The 19,111-nt window shown below is 40.2% G+C and overlaps 1 protein-coding gene across 3 annotated transcripts in view; it reads right to left on the bottom strand.

The window, feature by feature from the left end:
• Positions 1 to 501: 501 nt before the first annotated feature.
• Positions 502 to 19,111, bottom strand: part of phactr2 (phosphatase and actin regulator 2) — a 32,007-nt gene continuing 13,397 nt past the window's right edge. For 2 of the 3 annotated variants that reach the window (XM_029521722.1, XM_029521724.1), the window contains exons 2-12: positions 12,370 to 12,552; positions 11,019 to 11,093; positions 10,570 to 10,710; positions 7,305 to 7,818; positions 6,928 to 7,106; positions 5,600 to 5,756; positions 5,209 to 5,264; positions 4,307 to 4,368; positions 3,697 to 3,834; positions 3,046 to 3,122; positions 502 to 2,018 (exon numbers count right to left, since the gene is read on the bottom strand). In XM_029521722.1, coding sequence (XP_029377582.1) covers positions 2,003 to 2,018; positions 3,046 to 3,122; positions 3,697 to 3,834; positions 4,307 to 4,368; positions 5,209 to 5,264; positions 5,600 to 5,756; positions 6,928 to 7,106; positions 7,305 to 7,818; positions 10,570 to 10,710; positions 11,019 to 11,093; positions 12,370 to 12,552 — 1,598 coding nt within the window. In that variant the 3' untranslated portion in view covers positions 502 to 2,002. Of the gene's footprint in view, positions 2,019 to 3,045; positions 3,123 to 3,696; positions 3,835 to 4,306; positions 4,369 to 5,208; positions 5,265 to 5,599; positions 5,757 to 6,927; positions 7,107 to 7,304; positions 7,819 to 10,569; positions 10,711 to 11,018; positions 11,094 to 12,369; positions 12,553 to 18,885; positions 19,018 to 19,111 lie in introns of those variants that run through there. The other variant, XM_029521723.1, reaches the window with a different exon arrangement.

Here is a 19,111-nt window from a genome sequence, read left to right as displayed (position 1 = left end):
CAATGTACATTCTGTACAAAATACTCAATATATAACAACATAGACACTGACATGAATGAATACTGTTGGTTCCTTCCATCACTGTACATCATTTCATGTTAATACCACCACTCATTCGGAAGCAAAGGGAATAGATCTGCCCATTTCTGTTACTAATTGTAAGAATGATGACTGTCGTAAAGGCCGGAGGTCTATTCTTTAAACACAAGCCTTTGGGATGTTAGCACACTCAACTCGTCAATCGCTTCTTAGCAAGCAGCCACAACTAGTCCAAATATGCTGGAAATGAAAGCTTAAAAAGCTTTTTGCTGAATTTTTATGCGAAAATCCATAGTGAGTGGCCAATAACGTTTTGTAGTTTTCCCCCTACAAGCTTTTATTAGTCTTTAAACATTTTTGACTGATTCTCCATCTACAGATATGTTTGTTTAAATGTGACCTTTTGAGGATTCCTTTTCTGTTAACTGTCAAAGTATACTGAAACAACTGATCCCATTGAAATTTGGCACCAACATGCATCCTGATTTTTTTTTTTTTTTTTTTTTTTTTAAACACACAGTTATGCGTATGAGCACGAATGGCTGTAAATCTCCATATGTCAGCCCTGTGATACACTGGCGAGCTCTTCAAGGTGTAACCCACCGTCGCCCATTGTCCACTGAGACTCCAGCCCCCTATGACACGGTAAGAATAAGCTGAATGCGTATTTGATTGAAGCTATTGAGCTTCTCCAATAGTTTCAAAGAAAGCCATTGATTGTTTTGAGTGTCAATTAATATGATGATCTATTTTTTTTTTTTTAAACAGAAAATCTCAAAAAAGTCCAGAGTCAAAGCTGACCTGATCTTCAGTTGAAGTTTTTTGGTTGTTTCATCTGACCAGCAGTTTTAAATTTATAGTTTCATTCTCTGTGGTTTGCTGGTCAATAATTTTACTAATCGTATAGAACAGTTCCACTTTATTAAGATTCATCATAGTATTCTACAGTTTGATGCTAAAAAGACGACCATGTGTTGATAAAAATCAGACCTTTAGCAGTGGATCCAAGGGGCACGTTACAACGAGATGTAAAAGGGCCACTTGATAAAGAAGGCTAACACTGTGTAATCAACTCCTGCTTTCTATGTGACACCGAGCCATTCTGGATAAGAGCTCAGTCAGTGAATGAAAAGTAAATTCACCAAACTAATATTTTGCGATCACAGATATGTGCTTTATAAGTTATATATAATCATCATGTATCATTACAACAAGTGCCAAAGAATTAAAAGTGGCTGGAAGTGACATCATTCTCATTGCACTTCACTCGTAATGCTTCCGGTACCCACTGGTCCCTCAGCTTCAGCAGTTATCAACAGTTTATTCTTCATCTACATACACATTCTCATTCTTACAGACTATAAATCTTATGATATAATGCCCTCTAGTGGCAATATACTTTAAATATGGCTATAAATGAACTGCAGTATTTAGGATTTAACTCTGAGAGGCACATTTGAGCAGAGTGACCTGCCTCTCTCCCACTCTGATCTATGACATAGGCACTGACATCATCACAAAACCATCCAATCACTCCCATTTCCTGTGCTAGGAGGATGTCCATATATGGCAATTTGCCATAGTTTAGGCATACATTCATTATGTTGAAGGTAATTTTGCCCGTTTTCCTCATTGGAACCTCTCTTTCTAAAGCCTGATGTCGACCAAAAAACAAAACAAAAAAAAAAACATCATCGAACATCAGGCTCTGGCCATCAACATGAATTTATGGAACGCGAATCAGAGCGCGGCACGCGACACTGTTGTGACAAAGTTATACGCCCTAGATGGCCAAAGCCTGAAGACACACCTGTAGCTATCAATGTTAAACACTTCAGGGGTAAGAGGATCCCACAGCAGAGTGCAGTGAGCTGTGTACTGAGGGTCTGCAGGGCCAGGGGACTGCTGGCAGCTGTGTGTCAGAGAGCTTGTGGTGCTGACGTACAGCTGGCAGAGAGAGTGCTTAGGGTCGATGGAATCTGAAAACACACAGGCATAATGAGATGACACACATTAACATGTAATAGTTATGAGGCTTACATATCATTCCTCATCATGAGTTAACAGATAGATATAAATGGTTCTGATGACATAGTTTAATTCAAGCACAGCTTAGACCAGCTTCAACCTGTGCAGAGCTTTTATTCTCACTATTCTGATCAATTTCTTCAGATTATTGGTACACAACAGAAGTGTGATTTATTTAATAACCTTCTGAGCAAGTAAGGCATATTTCAGTTAAATCTGCATACTCTTTTTATAATAATAACAATAATAATAATCATACTAATAATAATAACAATAATATCTTCAGGTCCATCTTGAGCCAATAGCAAAGTTTATTATTATTAAAGTGCTATGTGCCTTGGACAGAGAAGGTAAGAGAGATTTTTCTCATTAAACAAAGGTTACATTTGGAAAGGTGGATTTATGAGGATTTACGTGCTTCCAGTACTACCCGGTTTGGCCAAAAACCTTGGTGGAGCTAAAATATTCGGCTTAAGGCTGAAAACATTTATGAGCTGTTCAAAAACATTCCACAAACTGGATGAGGGGATAGGAGGGGATGCTCCGGATGACTACATGCAATTCATAAACATACATGTTATTTATTATTTTATTATTATTATTGTTTATTAAATGTAAATTCGACCCTTACAACAATGCAAATGTATTTTGTGTAGTTTGCTCAAAAACCTATCAGGCTTTCATGGTGGACATAGTTTGCGTAATCTTTTTACAGCAATAAAATATAAAACCATGTCTCACAGAGAGAGAAACTGATCTTTATTGGAAATCAATGCTTAAGGCTAATGAACTACAGTTGACCTTGGTGTATATCATGACTCCAGTGTGGTTAGTGAAAATGGCTTTGTGGGACCAAAATTATATAAATATTGATCAGTTCCATCTAATAAAGAGCTAGATTCACAGTGATAAATTACCAATGAAGCATAAGTTATCAGAGTCAGACTAAATGGTGGAGGCCATCGACTGCTTGAATACCTGGTGAACTGTTTGCTGTCTTCATGAACCTCCATTTCTCGGCTCTTAAACTCATTCAGCTCCTTACGGATAGCAGCCTGAGGGGCAGAAGGCACACATACATGTCAAATTAAAACCAAAACTCAGCTCTGTCTAGATAGCCGATGGTCCTTGAGTGCAGGCTTTGCCTCAGTGGATGACACTAAAATAATGCTGTAACGTTCATCAAAATTTAAACTAGTGCTGGAAAGAACAAACTGATATGTGAACCAATTTTTTTTTTTTTTTTTTAATTGTTCTTTGGGCACAACAATGTTGATTTGTTTTCATCGCTTATCTCTTATTAATCTCAGCCAACATTAATAATAATGTAAAAGGTCATTATATTCAACAACTTTGGAGCAAGCAAGTTAAACCGAAATGACACCACAGTAAGTGCTGAGTGGTTACAAACAACCGACAGCAGAGGTCAGCATTGAGGACAGTGTGTCTGTGTTTGCATGGATGGAGGAAGGAAGGGGGGGTCTCTGTCCCTCAGTAAGGAGCTTTATAACGTTGTAGTGGACCTGATACATACATGGACTTGCTGTCATCATACTTTGTGCCAACAGTTGAGGCAAGTGCTTTTCCCTGAACACAAAGTGTTGCAGTGCAGCATATGAACCACTGTACCTTGTCAGCAGGAGTAAGTCGTGTCCAGGGTTTGTCTGCCCGCCGATCATAATCCTTTGCATCTGTTACTTCAACATACTCGTTGAAACGCAGGATCCGTCGAGCAACAAGCTCTGCCACTGTTGGCCGCACACTCAACTACACACAAACACAGAGAAACACGTAAAACAGGGATGTAAATTAGACCATAAACTTCTAAGTGAATTTATTTCTCATATGAAGGTAATAATAGGCTTGCAATAAAGTCTAACGTAGCATACATCCCTGTGCTGTCACGTTTCATTTGCTTTTCCTGCATTGATTAATTCATTCATATCTGGCAAGCCAGATTTGGAATAACAACACTCACAACTTTGGCACTAATTATTTTCCTTTCAGTTCCGTATTTGTCCGATGGTTGGCCCATTTCACCACACACAGCTTTTTGTCTGCCTCCAAGCATGACTCATAAGGTGGAGTAAAACATATTAGCAGCTAAATATACACTCACTCTGTCTTTTCTGTTCTCTCTTTAGACAGATAGATTTACCTTATTGATCCCAAACTGGGAAATTCTTAGTGTGTATCTGTGTGTGTGTGTGTGAGTCTGAGTGGTTGGTTTGTCGATTACCTTTCTGGAGAGTCTCCTTTTGATCTCTTGCTTGGCTTCTTGCTCCTCTGCTTCATTCTTTTCTGCATGCACAGAACCAGTAGAGTCATTTCACACCCGCTATGACTGCAACAAACTTCTACTATTTATAACTGGGAGATGGAATTCACTATATTAAATCATGTCCACGGCTAAGCGGTGAACAAAGAAAAGGAGGAATAATGACTAAATTGTGATTTATTTTTTTTTTAGACTGAATGAATTACGTGAGGTTGATCTATGATGGAGGTAACGTATTGTGTCTTCATGGATGTGTTTTTCACAATACGTGTGTGCGTGAATGACCTTTAGTGACTTGGCCTGGGATACTGGTAAACTCTTTGACCTCTTGTCTTCCCTTCAGAGATGGATATATAATCCGTCTGGGATCCCAGGGGGACCTAACTCTTCTTTTCCATAACCAGAACAGTCATGTACAACAGTTTCCTATTTCTGTTATTCTTCCTAAATGGAAATGTTTCAGAGCTGTCAGAGGCTGGATTTCATTTTTCTCATGTTGTGAGCTGACTGAGGTTGTACGTTACACTGTGAACAGTGCCACTTTAAAGTATTAAGCCAGATGCTTTGCACTGAAGTGAACATAACACTTGAAATACCTTAAAAAGTTTTTGCATCAATTTTAACAGAAAACGCTATGTGAGCAGGTTGGTGTATCGTTTAGTTGTAAAAGTTGAGCAGAGCTGAAATAGCGTCTAAGAACTGCCAGTGTTCACAGTATAGTGCTGTAACCAAAATATACTTCAGCTCACAGTTACTGCAGTTTCTATCACCTATGTAATCGATGATATCAGACTTCTCAGTAATCAGTTATTTACAAGGGGTGTATCACATCTCCCTTTTAATAGCGCATTTTATAGACTTACGCTTGAGAATATTTCTCTGCTCCAGCTCCTCTGTGGTGGGTCTTTGGCTAAGGCGCCTGAAAAGAAAAAATATGTTCCAAATTTAAAGGAGGCGAAAATAACTCCATTATACAGATATTTACAAAGAAAAAGACACAGAAAAAAGATTTTCACTGTATTTTTTTAACTGTTATTATTATTATTATTTTTTTTTACTTAACACTTATTTGTTGTTGGTCCAAAGTGTTGCCTGCAACTAGTCTTTATGGGTCATGTGGTAGAAAAGGCCTTACGAATATTCAGGACAGATTTTCACTGTGCATTGGAACTCATACACAACCTTCAGAAACACCACAATATAGTTTACCATCGCCGTTATTGGCCCGCAACTTTGTCCAATCTGTGTGTGTACCTGACTAGCTTGCAGCCTATCTGCTGGCGCAGCTCGTGTCTTTCTGTTTCGGAGCTCCGTGGCAGAATGTTTTTCTCCTCCAGCTCTTTCTTGCTGGGTCGATTCCCGAGCTTGATGTTCAGTGTGTCTCGTCGGCGGATTTTAATGGCCAGAGAGCCTGTAAAAGAGACACAACATGTTTCTTTGGGCCTGGAAACTATTAACTATTTTTGGGATAGTTCAGTAGCTATGTTGCAAAAATGACTGGTCGGAGATCGTAGAACTCCCACATGCTCTGTCTAATCCCAAACAGTCACTGTTAACACATTCTAAAATTCCCCGGTGACAGATGAGAGCTTCTAGAACTAGAAACAACTACTGAGGTATTCTACAATATCCAACCCGCTGTTGACATCATGTAAACCTCCCCAAAGACTTCTGAAACATTCAAGATCTGAAAAAAAAAAAACCAAAGAAGCTATAAATCCATTCTTAAACTCACTAATCACTATTTGGGAATTAAGGAATTACCACACAGCTGTTGAGAAGTCTTAACACTAAAAAAGTGTTAAAAAGCAACCGTGCTGTGAAATTCTGACACTCCTCGATGTCTTTATTAGACACCGTAGAACTTCAAACCAACTGTGAACACGTTCTAAAACTCACTTAGGACTGCTGGTAGAATCCAGACTTACAAAGAAGCTGTTGAGAAATCCTTACACTGAAAATGTGTTAGCATATTCAAAAACCCCTTACGGCATTCTACAACTCCCAAACAAACTCTGGGAGATTGTGGACCTCCAGAATAACTGTCCTGAATAACTGTATGTTACAAAACGCCTCAATGAACACACTAAAGAACAGACTTTGCACCGGCAGATTATACAACTACCCTGAAAATCTGTTGAACTATTCTAGAACTCCCGAAGAATCCACCAAAGGACTGCTGGGAGCTCCTGGAGCTCCTGAATGGGCTGTGGACACAGCGTAAAAATCTTCAATCAGGTTCTGAAATTCAGATCGTTTTCGCAGTGCGAGTAAGAGATTCTAGAATTCCCAATCTGCTGTTGAGCCATTCCTGATCAACAAAACTAACCTCTAACCTCGAACAGCTGTTGAGATGAACAAGACCTTCCAAGCAATGTTGCGACATTCTGGAACTACAAAACAGATGCTGGGAGATTCTAGAACCCCAAAACTCTTACTGAGAGCTTCTGTAGCTCACAAACACCTGCTGGGAAGTTCTGGGAGTCCCAAACAACTACTGAGAGATTCTCGGATTTTCAGATGCCTTATGGTTGTTGTGCTTTTTTTCTCCTTTATTGTGATTTGTTAAAAATCTGACATACTATTTGTGTACTCATCCTCCTCTTCCTCCTCCTCCTCTTCATCTCGGTACAGGATTGGGCCGTCAGAGTCAGAGTCACTTGTTTGGCTGTAAGTCGACCTATTAGGGATCACTGTGACTTCGGCCTGCTCTGTTTTCACAGTCTGGCCCTGAGGCTTTTCAGCCGGGCCCTCTTCTGTCCTGCAAACAAGAAATTACATTGACTACATGCCACTGTTGAGGCAGGACAACTCTTTGAACCTGTAATGTTTATGTTTTACTTTCTTGGACATTGTTGAATAAATTGCAGATTTTCTGTCAATCAGGTCATTATAGCATTAAATGTACATAAAACATACAGATTGTAAAAATGTCAATCTGTCAGAAACAAATGTTTACCTTTTCTTCTCAAAAGCAGAATCTGCTTCTACTTTCTTCTTTTCTTCCCTTTGTCCTTCTCCTCCTGTTGTCTCTTGTTTCTCCTTTTGTGAGCAGCTCTCCGGTTCTCCCTCTGTGAAGGAAGTGTCCTCCGTAGCGGCATTGATGTGCTGTGACTGCTCTGTGGGTTCAGGAGCAACACCTTTCTGAGTGTCCTCATCCACAGTAGAAGCACTGGGAGGTAATTGAGAAGCAGCCTTACGTCCCTCTGTGTCACTGCCTGAAGCTTTAGGTAAGGCAGGCTTGGTGTCTGAGGAAAGGGGCAGAGGCTTTAACTCCCTAGACTGGCTTTGAGTCTCTGCAGAGGGCTTTTGAGAAGCAGAGGAAGAAATGGGGACTGATTTCCGGTTTGTCCTTGCATCCTTCCCATTAGTCTGTGCTGAAGTACTTGGGTCCTTAGGTGCACGAGAGCGAAGGGTGGAGGTGGGGGTAGTTTTCGTTGTGCCTCCTGTCTTCTTTGGATGGGAGGATTTGGCTGAAGAAGGGCGATGGCAAGAGAAAGTGAGAAAGGAACGAGTGAAAGTCAACATTTTTCTTTCAACTGTCTATGTGAATGTGGTTCTATATAAATGCTTTATCTTATTCTAGTTTTAACTTCCAACTTATATCAAATTGACACATTTTTTGTATTCAATATGTTTTTATGGTTTTGTTTGTATAAAAATATAAAAGAAAGATGTTGTTTGGGCAATGTTTTAAGACATGGCTTACTTATCATTATATTTTGTTGAAATAGATGCTTGCAAATCCCAAAAAAAAAAAAAACAAAACAAAACAAAACAAAAAAAAACCCCAAACACTTAAATAAGCTACTTATGACTATGACTTCTGACTACTATAGCTAGACCAACATGAAAACAAAAATACATATACTCATACAATACAAATACTCAATCATATGCACAACAGGGCTTGACTCCATGTTTGTTTGTTTTTTTTTTTTTAATGGTTAATCCATTATTACTGATTATTTTCAAATTAATGTTATGGGTTTTGCCATTAATGGCTGGAAATTTGAATTTTTTTTGTCCGACATGTCACACAATTGACTAACAACTAACATCTCTATTGGAACATGCTGGCAGCAATAATATTTACCGACCAGATTAACCATCTGGAATCACATCTTTAAAACAGAGACAAAGATATAATAGTCAAGGTAAAACTGAAGACTGGAGAAGCACTTTAGGAGTCTGTAAAGTGTCTTTGTGAGCTGGTAAAGCAGCTTGCGGGAAGAGAGGAACTGAGAAGCAACAGAAAAAGCAACTTTTGTACGGTTCCGTGATAACAGAAAAATAGACAGAGCCCCTCAGCAAAGACTGCATGAACATCACATGCAATATTTTCTCTCAACTGTTTACTTTCGCTGCGCTGTACAACAAGCACACAAACACACACACTGAGAGGAGATGATCATTCCCTAAGATCATGCCATCCGTCAAAAGCATGTAAAGTTCTTAGAGCTACTTTTTTTTTTTTAATTTTATGAAAGAGGAGCTAAAGTCACATACTGATTCACTTACTCTTTAAATGAAGTAAATTTAAGAGAGCTACTCTAAATCTTCACTTCTGTTTTCTCAGAAAATAGACTGCTACTTGTCACACAGAGATCATAACTGCAACACTCCTACAGTTACTCACTGGACTGGAAATTCCTCTTGAGGAAAGGGTGCTCTCCAGTCAGACAGACTGGGAATAACTCTTTTTTTTTTTTTTGTTGTCCATTCACAGTTGTCAGACACTTGACAGAATGCGTATGAATCCATGTTTTACAGGTGCTGAATGGATTATAGTGAGTATTCTTTCTCTTCAAAGGGACGTTTTCCATGCAGGGAGATGGGCAGACATGCAGTTGGACAGGCAAACCCAACTCGCTGAACTTACCAGTCCCACGACTAGTGGTGTTAGTGCTCCGTAGGTTAGCTTTAGCCTGAGTGGACGTGATAGCCTTGCCTGTGGATTTAGTTGTCTTTTTAGTCCCCAACGACCCCTCTCTGTGCTTGCTGGTGGCTGCGGTGCCACCCACACTTTTGGAAGTATTGGGCAGAGTGGCAGATTGCTGCTTTTTAGACTGAATGTCTCGAGGTCGCACCTGGTTAGCCCGAGGGTTGGGCTTAGTGTCATACCTCTCTGAGGAGAGCAGAGCAAGCGGGAAGAAAGAGTATAGTGTTTAGAAGTTAAAATGGCAACTGAAATCAAGACTGACATCTCAGCAATGGACATGCAGAGAAGCAAAGAAGGAAAGAAAACGCATAACATTAACACAAAAGATAAAGATTGAAATTGAATTATCTACTAAAGAAGTTAAATAGGGAGACTTGGATGTCTTTTTTGTAGTATTAACAGCTAATATGAATCCCTCGACCTTTCAGACTTCCAGTATGATGCTATATGTTCTGTTACTGTATGTGTGTTTGGTACCATTTCCTTTCTGATTGTCGATAGATCAACAAACAAATGGGCTACTACTTCAATGCTAACAGGGTTGAGATGAAAACAGTGCATCACTTAAGCAGCATCAGAAGGAAGAACAGTGGCTTCTCTCTTGGGGCAGAGGTAGGCATTAGGATGGAGACGTGGCTGTGTTCAGAATGCGAGCGCCTGCCGTTGGCTGATATAATGAGAAGATCCATTTGAACACATCAGGCCCGGACAGAGATCCCAGAGGGGATTAAATGTGAGGAGAAGAAAACTTCTGCCGATACAAATGCATTCCACACTGGGAGGAAAGGGCTTCAAAGCTACCAATGTCTAAAAAAAGCTGCAACATTTAGTTCTACCCTATAAAAATAGAATCGCTACGGGCTGTAAAAGTCCCACATTCCTGTGTAACATGACATGTTTGGGAGAATGCAGCCATATTGATCAGTCCAACATTTACCAGCCTCTAGGTTATTGAGGACTGAGATTCCTGGTAAGTGCACAGTGTGTCACTTCTGTAAATGAGAAAATCTCTATTTATTGAAAATGTTTGAACTAGAACCAAAAAACTCAGAAGAAGATGGATTGGAGTATATCTACCTGACCAAACTGATTCATTGTCTAGCATGAGGAGAAAGAGTCTCTCTCGCCATTTTATTTTCCTGTGCGCTCCTTTTTCACATCTGCATGACACTTTCTTTTGTCCGCAAACACTGTGCCAGTATCAGTACCTCTGTGATGGTTAACATGCAGTATAATCCGTGCATTATCTGAATGTTGGGTTCATGACATGTCAGACAGTTACCTGTTGTCTCCTCAGGGTGGACAGGAGCAATGGCCTGTTCTTCCAACAGTGTTTCTGGAGACTCAATGTCAACTTTGACCTCTTCTGATGTCACACTGGATGTGGCATGGCCGTTGAGATTTTCACTGTTGATTGGTTCATCTAGCTCAAAAAGAAAAAAAAGAAAAAAAATGAAACAGTTACTGCGACCTCTGATTTTCTATAAAGCAGTATCTGTTCACAAAATGCATTACATTCCACTGTGTATGGTATTCATTGTAAGTTTAAGTGTACAATAAATTGAATCGAGAAGAAAAATATATATCTAGTTGAAAAAACAAATCAATTTATCTACATCATTTTCCCTTTTTCCCCCCACCCCACCCACAACCAATTTCATATCTGAAATTTTGCAATTTTGCATCATTAAATATATTAATGAACACACGTGATTGAACAGTCAAACAAACCTTGATCAGGGATGAGAACTCCTTTTCTGATGAGCTCCTCTCGTGTTTGTCTGGTGGAGATTTTCCTCTCTAAAACTGGAAAATGAGCGGTGTCAAGGTTGATGTATGATTAGCTTGTGAAAGTCTATGCGGTCTTCCTTTATCTATATTTTTGTGGCACTGAGGTTGTGAAACGGTTACACTATGTTGCTCCTCTTGCAAAAGCATAATGGCAATCCCCATCCTGCACAACAGCATCATGTTTCAAGTCAGATGAGGAACTAAGTCAAGTCTGTCACTGTGCTGTAGCTTTGCATTACACAGTCCACTACATAATTATAGGTGACAAGATAGTAGTCAAGATTTTAATCTGTGAACCAACCCAAACAAAATACATCACATTTGATAAAAATGAAAACCTTTGTTATTTGAACATAAGGTTGAATGAAAAATGAGAGAAGACACTACTTTGGCTCTGAGGGATAACAATGCACATTTTTACCATTTTCAAAATTTGCTAGACTGACAGAAAAGATCGTTTAAGCAATGTTAAATTTAATGAAAGTCAATGTTTGATTAGATAAGCATTTACAAATCAACATTCACATTCACAAATTGGTCTGTATACAGTTAAGTCACCATCCACAGTCTGCATTAGGCAGGGTAATTGTCAACATTTTACACTGCATCAGCACACGCGAGGACTTATTGACTCAAGAGAAGTGCAAAAGGGCAGTTATAGTAATGCACTTCATGCCTTTGAGCGAGGAGAATGGAGGAAACATTAAGGGGATAAGACAGAATCTCTCCCACTACCAGGGATGATGCTCTCTGGCTGCTCTTGACCTCCATAAATGTGACTCCTAAAAAGAGGAACTTGACCCTAACCCACGACGGATCTGTGAACTATTACATAAACACAACGGCTACAAAGTAAGAGTTGATCTCCGGATTAATAACTTTTGCTTTTTTTTCCCCTCTTGAAGATTTTCCACTTCAAACTGGACAGTAGTTTGAAGCCAACTACCAAGCCACAGAGGTATGAAACATATGTGCAGCTACATAATTGGGTTAGGCTCAGATACACATGGCAACCATGAAGAAATAGTCTCTGCTTTTGTATTTGCTTCTGTTCTTTCATTTCCTAGCCAGCGCTTCAGGAATGAATCACAGGGAGCAAACGATTCACTCTTTTCCTTTTAAAGCTTTTCTGGGAGCCACAGTGCTCCTGTTCACACACAAAATGCTCAGCACCAATCTAAAAATATAGGCCATGATACTGCACAGATGCTCAATTCTGGAGATCAATTCAAAAGCCTCTCATGTTGTTCATGCAACCTCAGTAAAATACAACCTACACGAGATAACTTACCTTTGGAAAGATCCTGGAACTTGTCGCTGCTCTTCTTCTTCCTCCACTTCCAGGGTTTGAAAAGCTTTCCTAGTGATGACAGCTTGCCTCTCTGCTGCCGTGATGCAGAGGAATTTTGGGTATTGGTGGTGCTGTCCACCACCATGTCACAGCTGGCCAGTGATGATTTCTCCAGTCCATCAACTGGAAGACACACATGCAAAAAACATCAGCTGAAGCACAAACCATATTGCTGACATATATCGATCGCACTCTACAACTCAGCCTTCAGCATCAATATCAGAATATTTCTAACTCTGCCTTTGCATGGTATTGTCAGTGCGCTCATGTGTGTTGGCTGGATCCCTGTCTTTCCAAAGCTCCACCTTTTCCTGCTGAAAGATTACAAGTGCTGTGAACTTTCTGGAAAACTGGAGATTGCGGATGGTGTTTGTGTGTGCGAAGCATACTGGAATTTGACAAAGGAAAGAAAGGTGGTGTGTGATTCCTCAGATTCAGGCTGAGGAGGGTTTCTGTTTTTACAGCTTCTAACCCTGCTGAATCGCTCAGGTCTCCAGAGTGCATGCAGCCCCAGCATGGGTCAAAACTTCCAAATTTCCATGAATCATATGATTTGTAATTAGGGCTGCAGAAAATGAAAATGTATCTGAAGTGGCTTGGTAGCCAAAAAAGATATCTAGCTGCCCTTTCAAAATGTGTAGCATGAACTCCCAAAGTTGCAAGCGCTTGCTGCAGCCATGCAGATGCATTCAGCGGCGTTCAGTCTACATATCAGTTTAGTCCATACTCTCAAGACTCATTTATGCTTAACATTAAATATGGGTGCGGAAGATGCTTTCCATCTGTGCTCTGTGTTCATTTCATCCGTGCATCGTTTTTGAGACTAAGGGATTTAGTAAGAACTCAAACGTCAGTTGGACTGTAGCAAAGGAGCTGCTCTGAAGTGGATGTACCGCTGAACATCCATGTCAACATAAAAGACGCATGGAAGTATGTGGGCAGTGACAGTCATTTGAAACAGATATTTATTTATGCACTAAATGGAGCATACATGAGCCTTTGAGCGGCATGTTTTAGACGGTCCCAAATGGTGGTTAAAAAAACGCTTTGTTAGAGCTTGCTTGTCAAAAGTGTGCTGGTAAAAAGGATAAAATAGTTGTGAATATTCCACTTTGACTGCCATTGTGACAGATTAGGTGGAATATAACAACTACTATACCATAAAAAACTATTATTCTTTGCCTATGGAGGAGAGCCCTGTTTATCAGATAGATGGATTCACAAGAGTAATGATAAAAAGTAAGTATTATTTAGATTTTTTTGTTTGATATTTTGACTGATGGCATGTGTTGAACTAAACAATGGGAGCATGTTACCAGAGTGATATACAACCTCTACAAACCCTCCATGAGCCAGGAGTCCGGCCCCATTACACACAAGAACACCACCAATTTGTTGGCACACCTTAAATAGTATCGGTCTTAAAAATCCTGCATCAGTCGGACTCTATGGAAAATCCTTAGCTCAACTGAAAACAGTCAGCTGCCAGTGTATTGGTTGGATTTCATTATTGCTGATGCCAATAGATTTCTGAATGTCGATAGCCATCTGGTGCTCACTATGTCTGACTGATGGAAATGTAATTGATGATAGTAAACTGTCTCTGACTGGCCCTTACTGACGACGACGGAAACTGTTATACGATATATAAAGATGAGGTTAATGGCCATTTAAACAAATGTTCCTCAATCAGCTTCTTATTGCTAATAATGATATTTTTCTGCAAAAGTTAAAAGTTCTAGCTGTGTTAGAAGGAGGTGATGTCACATGCCCATGCACCAATCAAGTGCTGATAATCTGATGATTATCTTGTGATTGTTGCTTATTTTAGTCATGTCCCATTACAGAGAAAAGCCAAGCTTTCAGGGCTTTTAAACATTTAGTGGCCTTTAGAAGAGTTGAAACGCATGATGTGAAGATAGTCTGAACTATAAAATGGGGTTCCAATCATGAAAAGCAACTGTGATGTGTGTATATATATATATATACATATATATACACATATATACACACACACACACACACACACACACATATATATATACACATATATACACATACACACGTACATATATATACACACACACACACACACACACACACATCCGCACACACAATTTGTGCATGTGTGTGCACATGCACACACACACCCATCCATTTCCTGTTCCTGTGTTGATATCAAATCACAACAATAGTTGCATTTCAGCAGCTGCTTTGTGCTGCTAATGATGGGAAAATCAGCTCCAGCGATTATCATCACCATTAGTCCAACTATTAAACCTTGAGTGGGAACAAATAGGTATAGGGAAGAGAAAGGAAAATGAACGAGTGAAGAAGAGCAAAAGAAGGCTTGTTAGAAACTTTGGAGGGGACATAGTTCTCTAAACACACTTCCCTTTCTGAAAGTACCCACAATAAATAGGCACTTCAAGACAAAAAGAAGTATGTCACACAGCAATACAGGAAATGGATATATTAGTAAAGTGACATTCCTGTGTCACACACATTGCATTTTTTGTGTTATAGTTGCAGGTATGTAAGTGTTGGGAAGTCACACTAAAATCCATTCATTTTACACAGACACTGCAAACTTCTGCAGTTGTTTTTTTTTTTTTTTTTTTTTGACAGTAGTCCTGTTACATTCAAGAAAAAGCCTGGGTATTTTCACCAAGTGCTGACTCTACTCATTTCATACCAAGGCGTTTTATTTCACAACAGATGACTTGTAACGTCATGCTAGAGGGGTATAACAGGATCTGGTAACAAAGCAGCTGTGAATGTGGGTGGACTAATAAGAAACACAACTTACGACAACTGACATCTGAATGAACTAATAATACTTTTACTCAGTGAGCTGTAATTATTGTGCCTCAACAAGCCAATGATGTTTAAGTCATCCTGAACTCACTGTACGTTGAGCTGGTTTAACCGTTGTTCAGCCTGGAGGCTGTGTTCTGCATGTTCTTATTCGTATGAAACGGTAAACATTACTTGGCACAACTTCACAGAATTTAAGTGGCAATGTGCTGTGACAAAGCTAGCATTTTTTTTTCTGTTATAGCAGGAACATGTGTTGAGGAGGAGGGGGAAAGGGATAGGCTTCCTTCCTTCGCTGTGTCACCGCAGAGGGAAGAACCAGACGTAGCAAACAGAGGAAGAGGGGATGGAGGGGGAGAGAGAAGGGGCAAAAAGTGACAAAAGAGAAGAGAGGAGAAGAAAAACAGAAGGAGAGGTGGAAACTGAGATGGGGAGAAAAAAAAACACAGTGGAAAGAGAAGGAAAGAAAAGGGGGAAGGAAAGACAAAGAAAAAGGGGCAGCAGGAGGTGTTGGACGAGAGCAGAGGGAGAGGTGGCACTGGGCATTAACTTGAGTTTCAACACTTGGGTCAATTCTTCCAAATCATTCTGCGGTGTAGGACAGAGAAGTACTGTACCACCAAACTCATGATACTCACAGGACCTAGCAGTTTGGAATAAGTCAAGTGTAACAGACCAAAAAGAAACCAAAAAGGAAACCACAGATTTCAGTATTTTAACATACGCTAAAAACTAATTTGGGATCACAAGATGTCAATGGTATGAGAAGGTGTTTCAGTAAAATCTTGAGAGGATCATTTCTCCTCCTGCTCTTAATGCAGGAGAAGCAGCATTTGAACTACATTATTATATAAACCATAATGCAGCTGTGTAGACTATAAGCATCATTATCATAGTCTGAAGTTCCGAAGCATGTTGGCTTAAGTGCTTCACTAAACCGTTTAGGTTTTACTTGAATTGCTGACAGCATCATAAAAAGTACCCAGTTTTGTTTTAATCCGGCGCCCTTCCTCTCTTCCTCTGCCGCCCAGCCTTAAAGCTTTCCCATAAGAAATTTGAACAAATGTGAAATGTTACAGCTATCCTTCACAGACAGGCCACAGGCTATATATTGATTTCCCAGTTTGGAGGTATATTATGTGGTTCCCACACTAATCCCCTGACTAGGGTCTGTTGTATTTTGTACCATCCTGTGTAGCCACTCATGCAACTGATTTTCTTCAGCTATAGTTTGATCTGTAAGAGATCAGAAAACAGAGATGTCTGTCCATCATGACCTCCAAGGGGGCATGGTGGCATCTTCACATTCGACCAACGGCAGTCCAAAAATCCAGCCACGTTTATTTTACTATCATGGCCCCGGCCTCAGCATCAGTGAACGTCTCTCTGTCTGTTAGTGAAACAGTTCATCATTCATCCATACATCAATCAGTTTAGGAGCAAGCAATTTCATTTTAAGATTTTGCAGCTGTTCTTCAGACAAGTGATTAATTGATTTTGATTGATTTGACCTCGCTGTCGGCATCAAGAGATAATAATGGTTCAGTTTTGCTATTTTCTGACAGCATGTAGACAAAACGATTAAATGTTTTGCTTAAAAAAAAAAACAAAAACTAAAACTATCCAATGATGAAAATAAGCATTAGAAGCAGTCCTTGTGACAAGTTGCAACAAAGCACACGACTCGTATTGTTGTTGATTGTGCACACCTTCACATACTACATACTTCAATGACAATGTCTAACTAAATCCATCAGACGTGAGACAAAACTTAACTCTGTCACCAAATTCAGGGAAACACCAGTCAGTATTTTATGCACATTTCTACTGACATAAGAATATGCTGTTGAAAACATTTAGCTGCTTTGGGTGTAAATGGAGAAACACATCACACTCAGATCCTTCCATACGAGGCCTTAGCGAACTCCCGTCTCACCGTTCTTCCTTCAGACTGTGAAGTTTCAGCGCCACCAATCCAGTGATAGCTTTCTGGTATAAAAATGTCTTTCTCCAAAAATTCGCTTTTCAATGAAACCAAATTATCCAAGGGTCTCGAATACATCACAGCCATACAGAAACTATTTCAATAAAGATGGATTCATTCAGATTTACATGTTGTCATGTCCTCTTGCAGGAGAAGTAGACAAGAGTAAGAATCTAAGCAGGAATTGGCAGATTGATGATTCGATGGGTGTGACGATAGTGCCAATTGTATGCCGTGGCCTCCACAGTCAGCAGGTGTCCGTCTACCTCAACACATTTTTTGACAGGTTGGAACGAACATGCTACAAAAAAACCCCCCCAAAAAAAAAACAAACTCTCCACCAACATCATCAATACAGCAAATGAGTGGATATATTTTGGTTATGTTCATCCCTGCATTAGACCCCTAGAGCCTGAAACCTTACTAAGACACGTTGAACTGTTTCATTCTTTACTCCAGCCTAAGCTAAAACAGCTGAAGAAATGCCTCATGGTCATGTGGTGCATATTGAATTGCTGGTGTCTGGTTGCACCAGGTGGCAATTTGCTTTGTACTGCAGGTGTGAAGCAACCCCTTGATTCAGCAGTGAGAATTAAGAGTTTATTGGAGTTGTTTATTTTTTGGAGCCGTGTGTACAAAGGATAGAAAGATAAAGAAAGAAAAAAAAAGATTAAACTCACGTAGACCTGAAACTATTGATTGGTTAATGGAATTATCAATAAACTATTTTCATAATCCATTCGCTGCAGTCATTTTTTCAAGCAAAACTGGAAAACAATCTGATTCTGATCTTAAAATCACAAACAATCACAGTTTTCCTCTGATTTAATGACTTGTTGTTTGGCTTGAACTGTGGTGGTTAATTTACAGTTACAGTGACACCAAGTTCAGTGAGTCAATCAAATAATCAGCACATTTAACCATGAGGCATTAATTACATGTATGAATACAGCATCCTTCCTTTTAGCCCGCACAATCCAAACACGAATCTCTGCTGCCATCCAACCAGAACTCTGACTGATGAAGTTTCCGGTGCAGCCTTGACAGAGATGAGTGGGCCCAACTGTTGACTCATGACGTGACGTCGTCTCGTGTTTTCATAGTTTCCTGACTGTGAAATAAATGTGAATCCGCTTACAGTGGACTGAGCTACAGGAGCTTAAAATGATCCTCTGCTCTCCTCCGAGAGAGAGAGAGAAAAAAAAAACACTCATTAGTGGAAAGCTCTCCTCTGGTTCAGCTGGACTCATGTCAAACTGGCTGCTTAGCAGATGAACTCCTACCAAACGGTGAACTTCATTACCCAGAAGCAACAATGCAGCGCTCTAAACAAATGTGTGCTTATACAACACATCCTCTCCCTTCACACTGTTATGGTGTCACACTGCCAGCAATCTTGAGAAACAGAGACCGCTCTGTGATGCAAGAGAGTTTAAATTCACTTCAGCACACATCACATTCAGCAACTTCACTGACACCAACCATCGCGGCTGCGTTTGTGTTCATCTGCGGATCAGTCTGCCAGCTTTTCTGCGAGAAGCAAAGTGAAAATGAGCAGACTTCCTGACTGCAGATAGCGGAATGTGTGTGAAGGAGACCAGAGGAAGGGAGGCTGCAGACTGTACACACACACACACACACACACACACACTCACCGCTCGAGGTTTGGGACACGGCAGACAGAGCAGTCTGACCCATATTCAGCTTCTCCGGAGAGCCGGGCCGGACCGGGCCCCCCACCCCTCAACCCCGAACCCGCGATCACGGCCTCCTACGGCCGCATAAATCCCGATCCCGCCGACCGAGTGTGTTCATTTCAGACCCCCCCCCCCTCAAAAAAAAAAAAAAAAAAAAAAAGTTCCACACTGTGATGGCTGAGTC

The sequence above is a fragment of the Echeneis naucrates genome, chromosome 15 (assembly GCF_900963305.1).
Source record: "Echeneis naucrates chromosome 15, fEcheNa1.1, whole genome shotgun sequence".
NCBI classification, from domain to species: domain Eukaryota; kingdom Metazoa; phylum Chordata; class Actinopteri; order Carangiformes; family Echeneidae; genus Echeneis; species Echeneis naucrates.
This window is presented reverse-complemented; position numbering and strand designations above follow the sequence as displayed.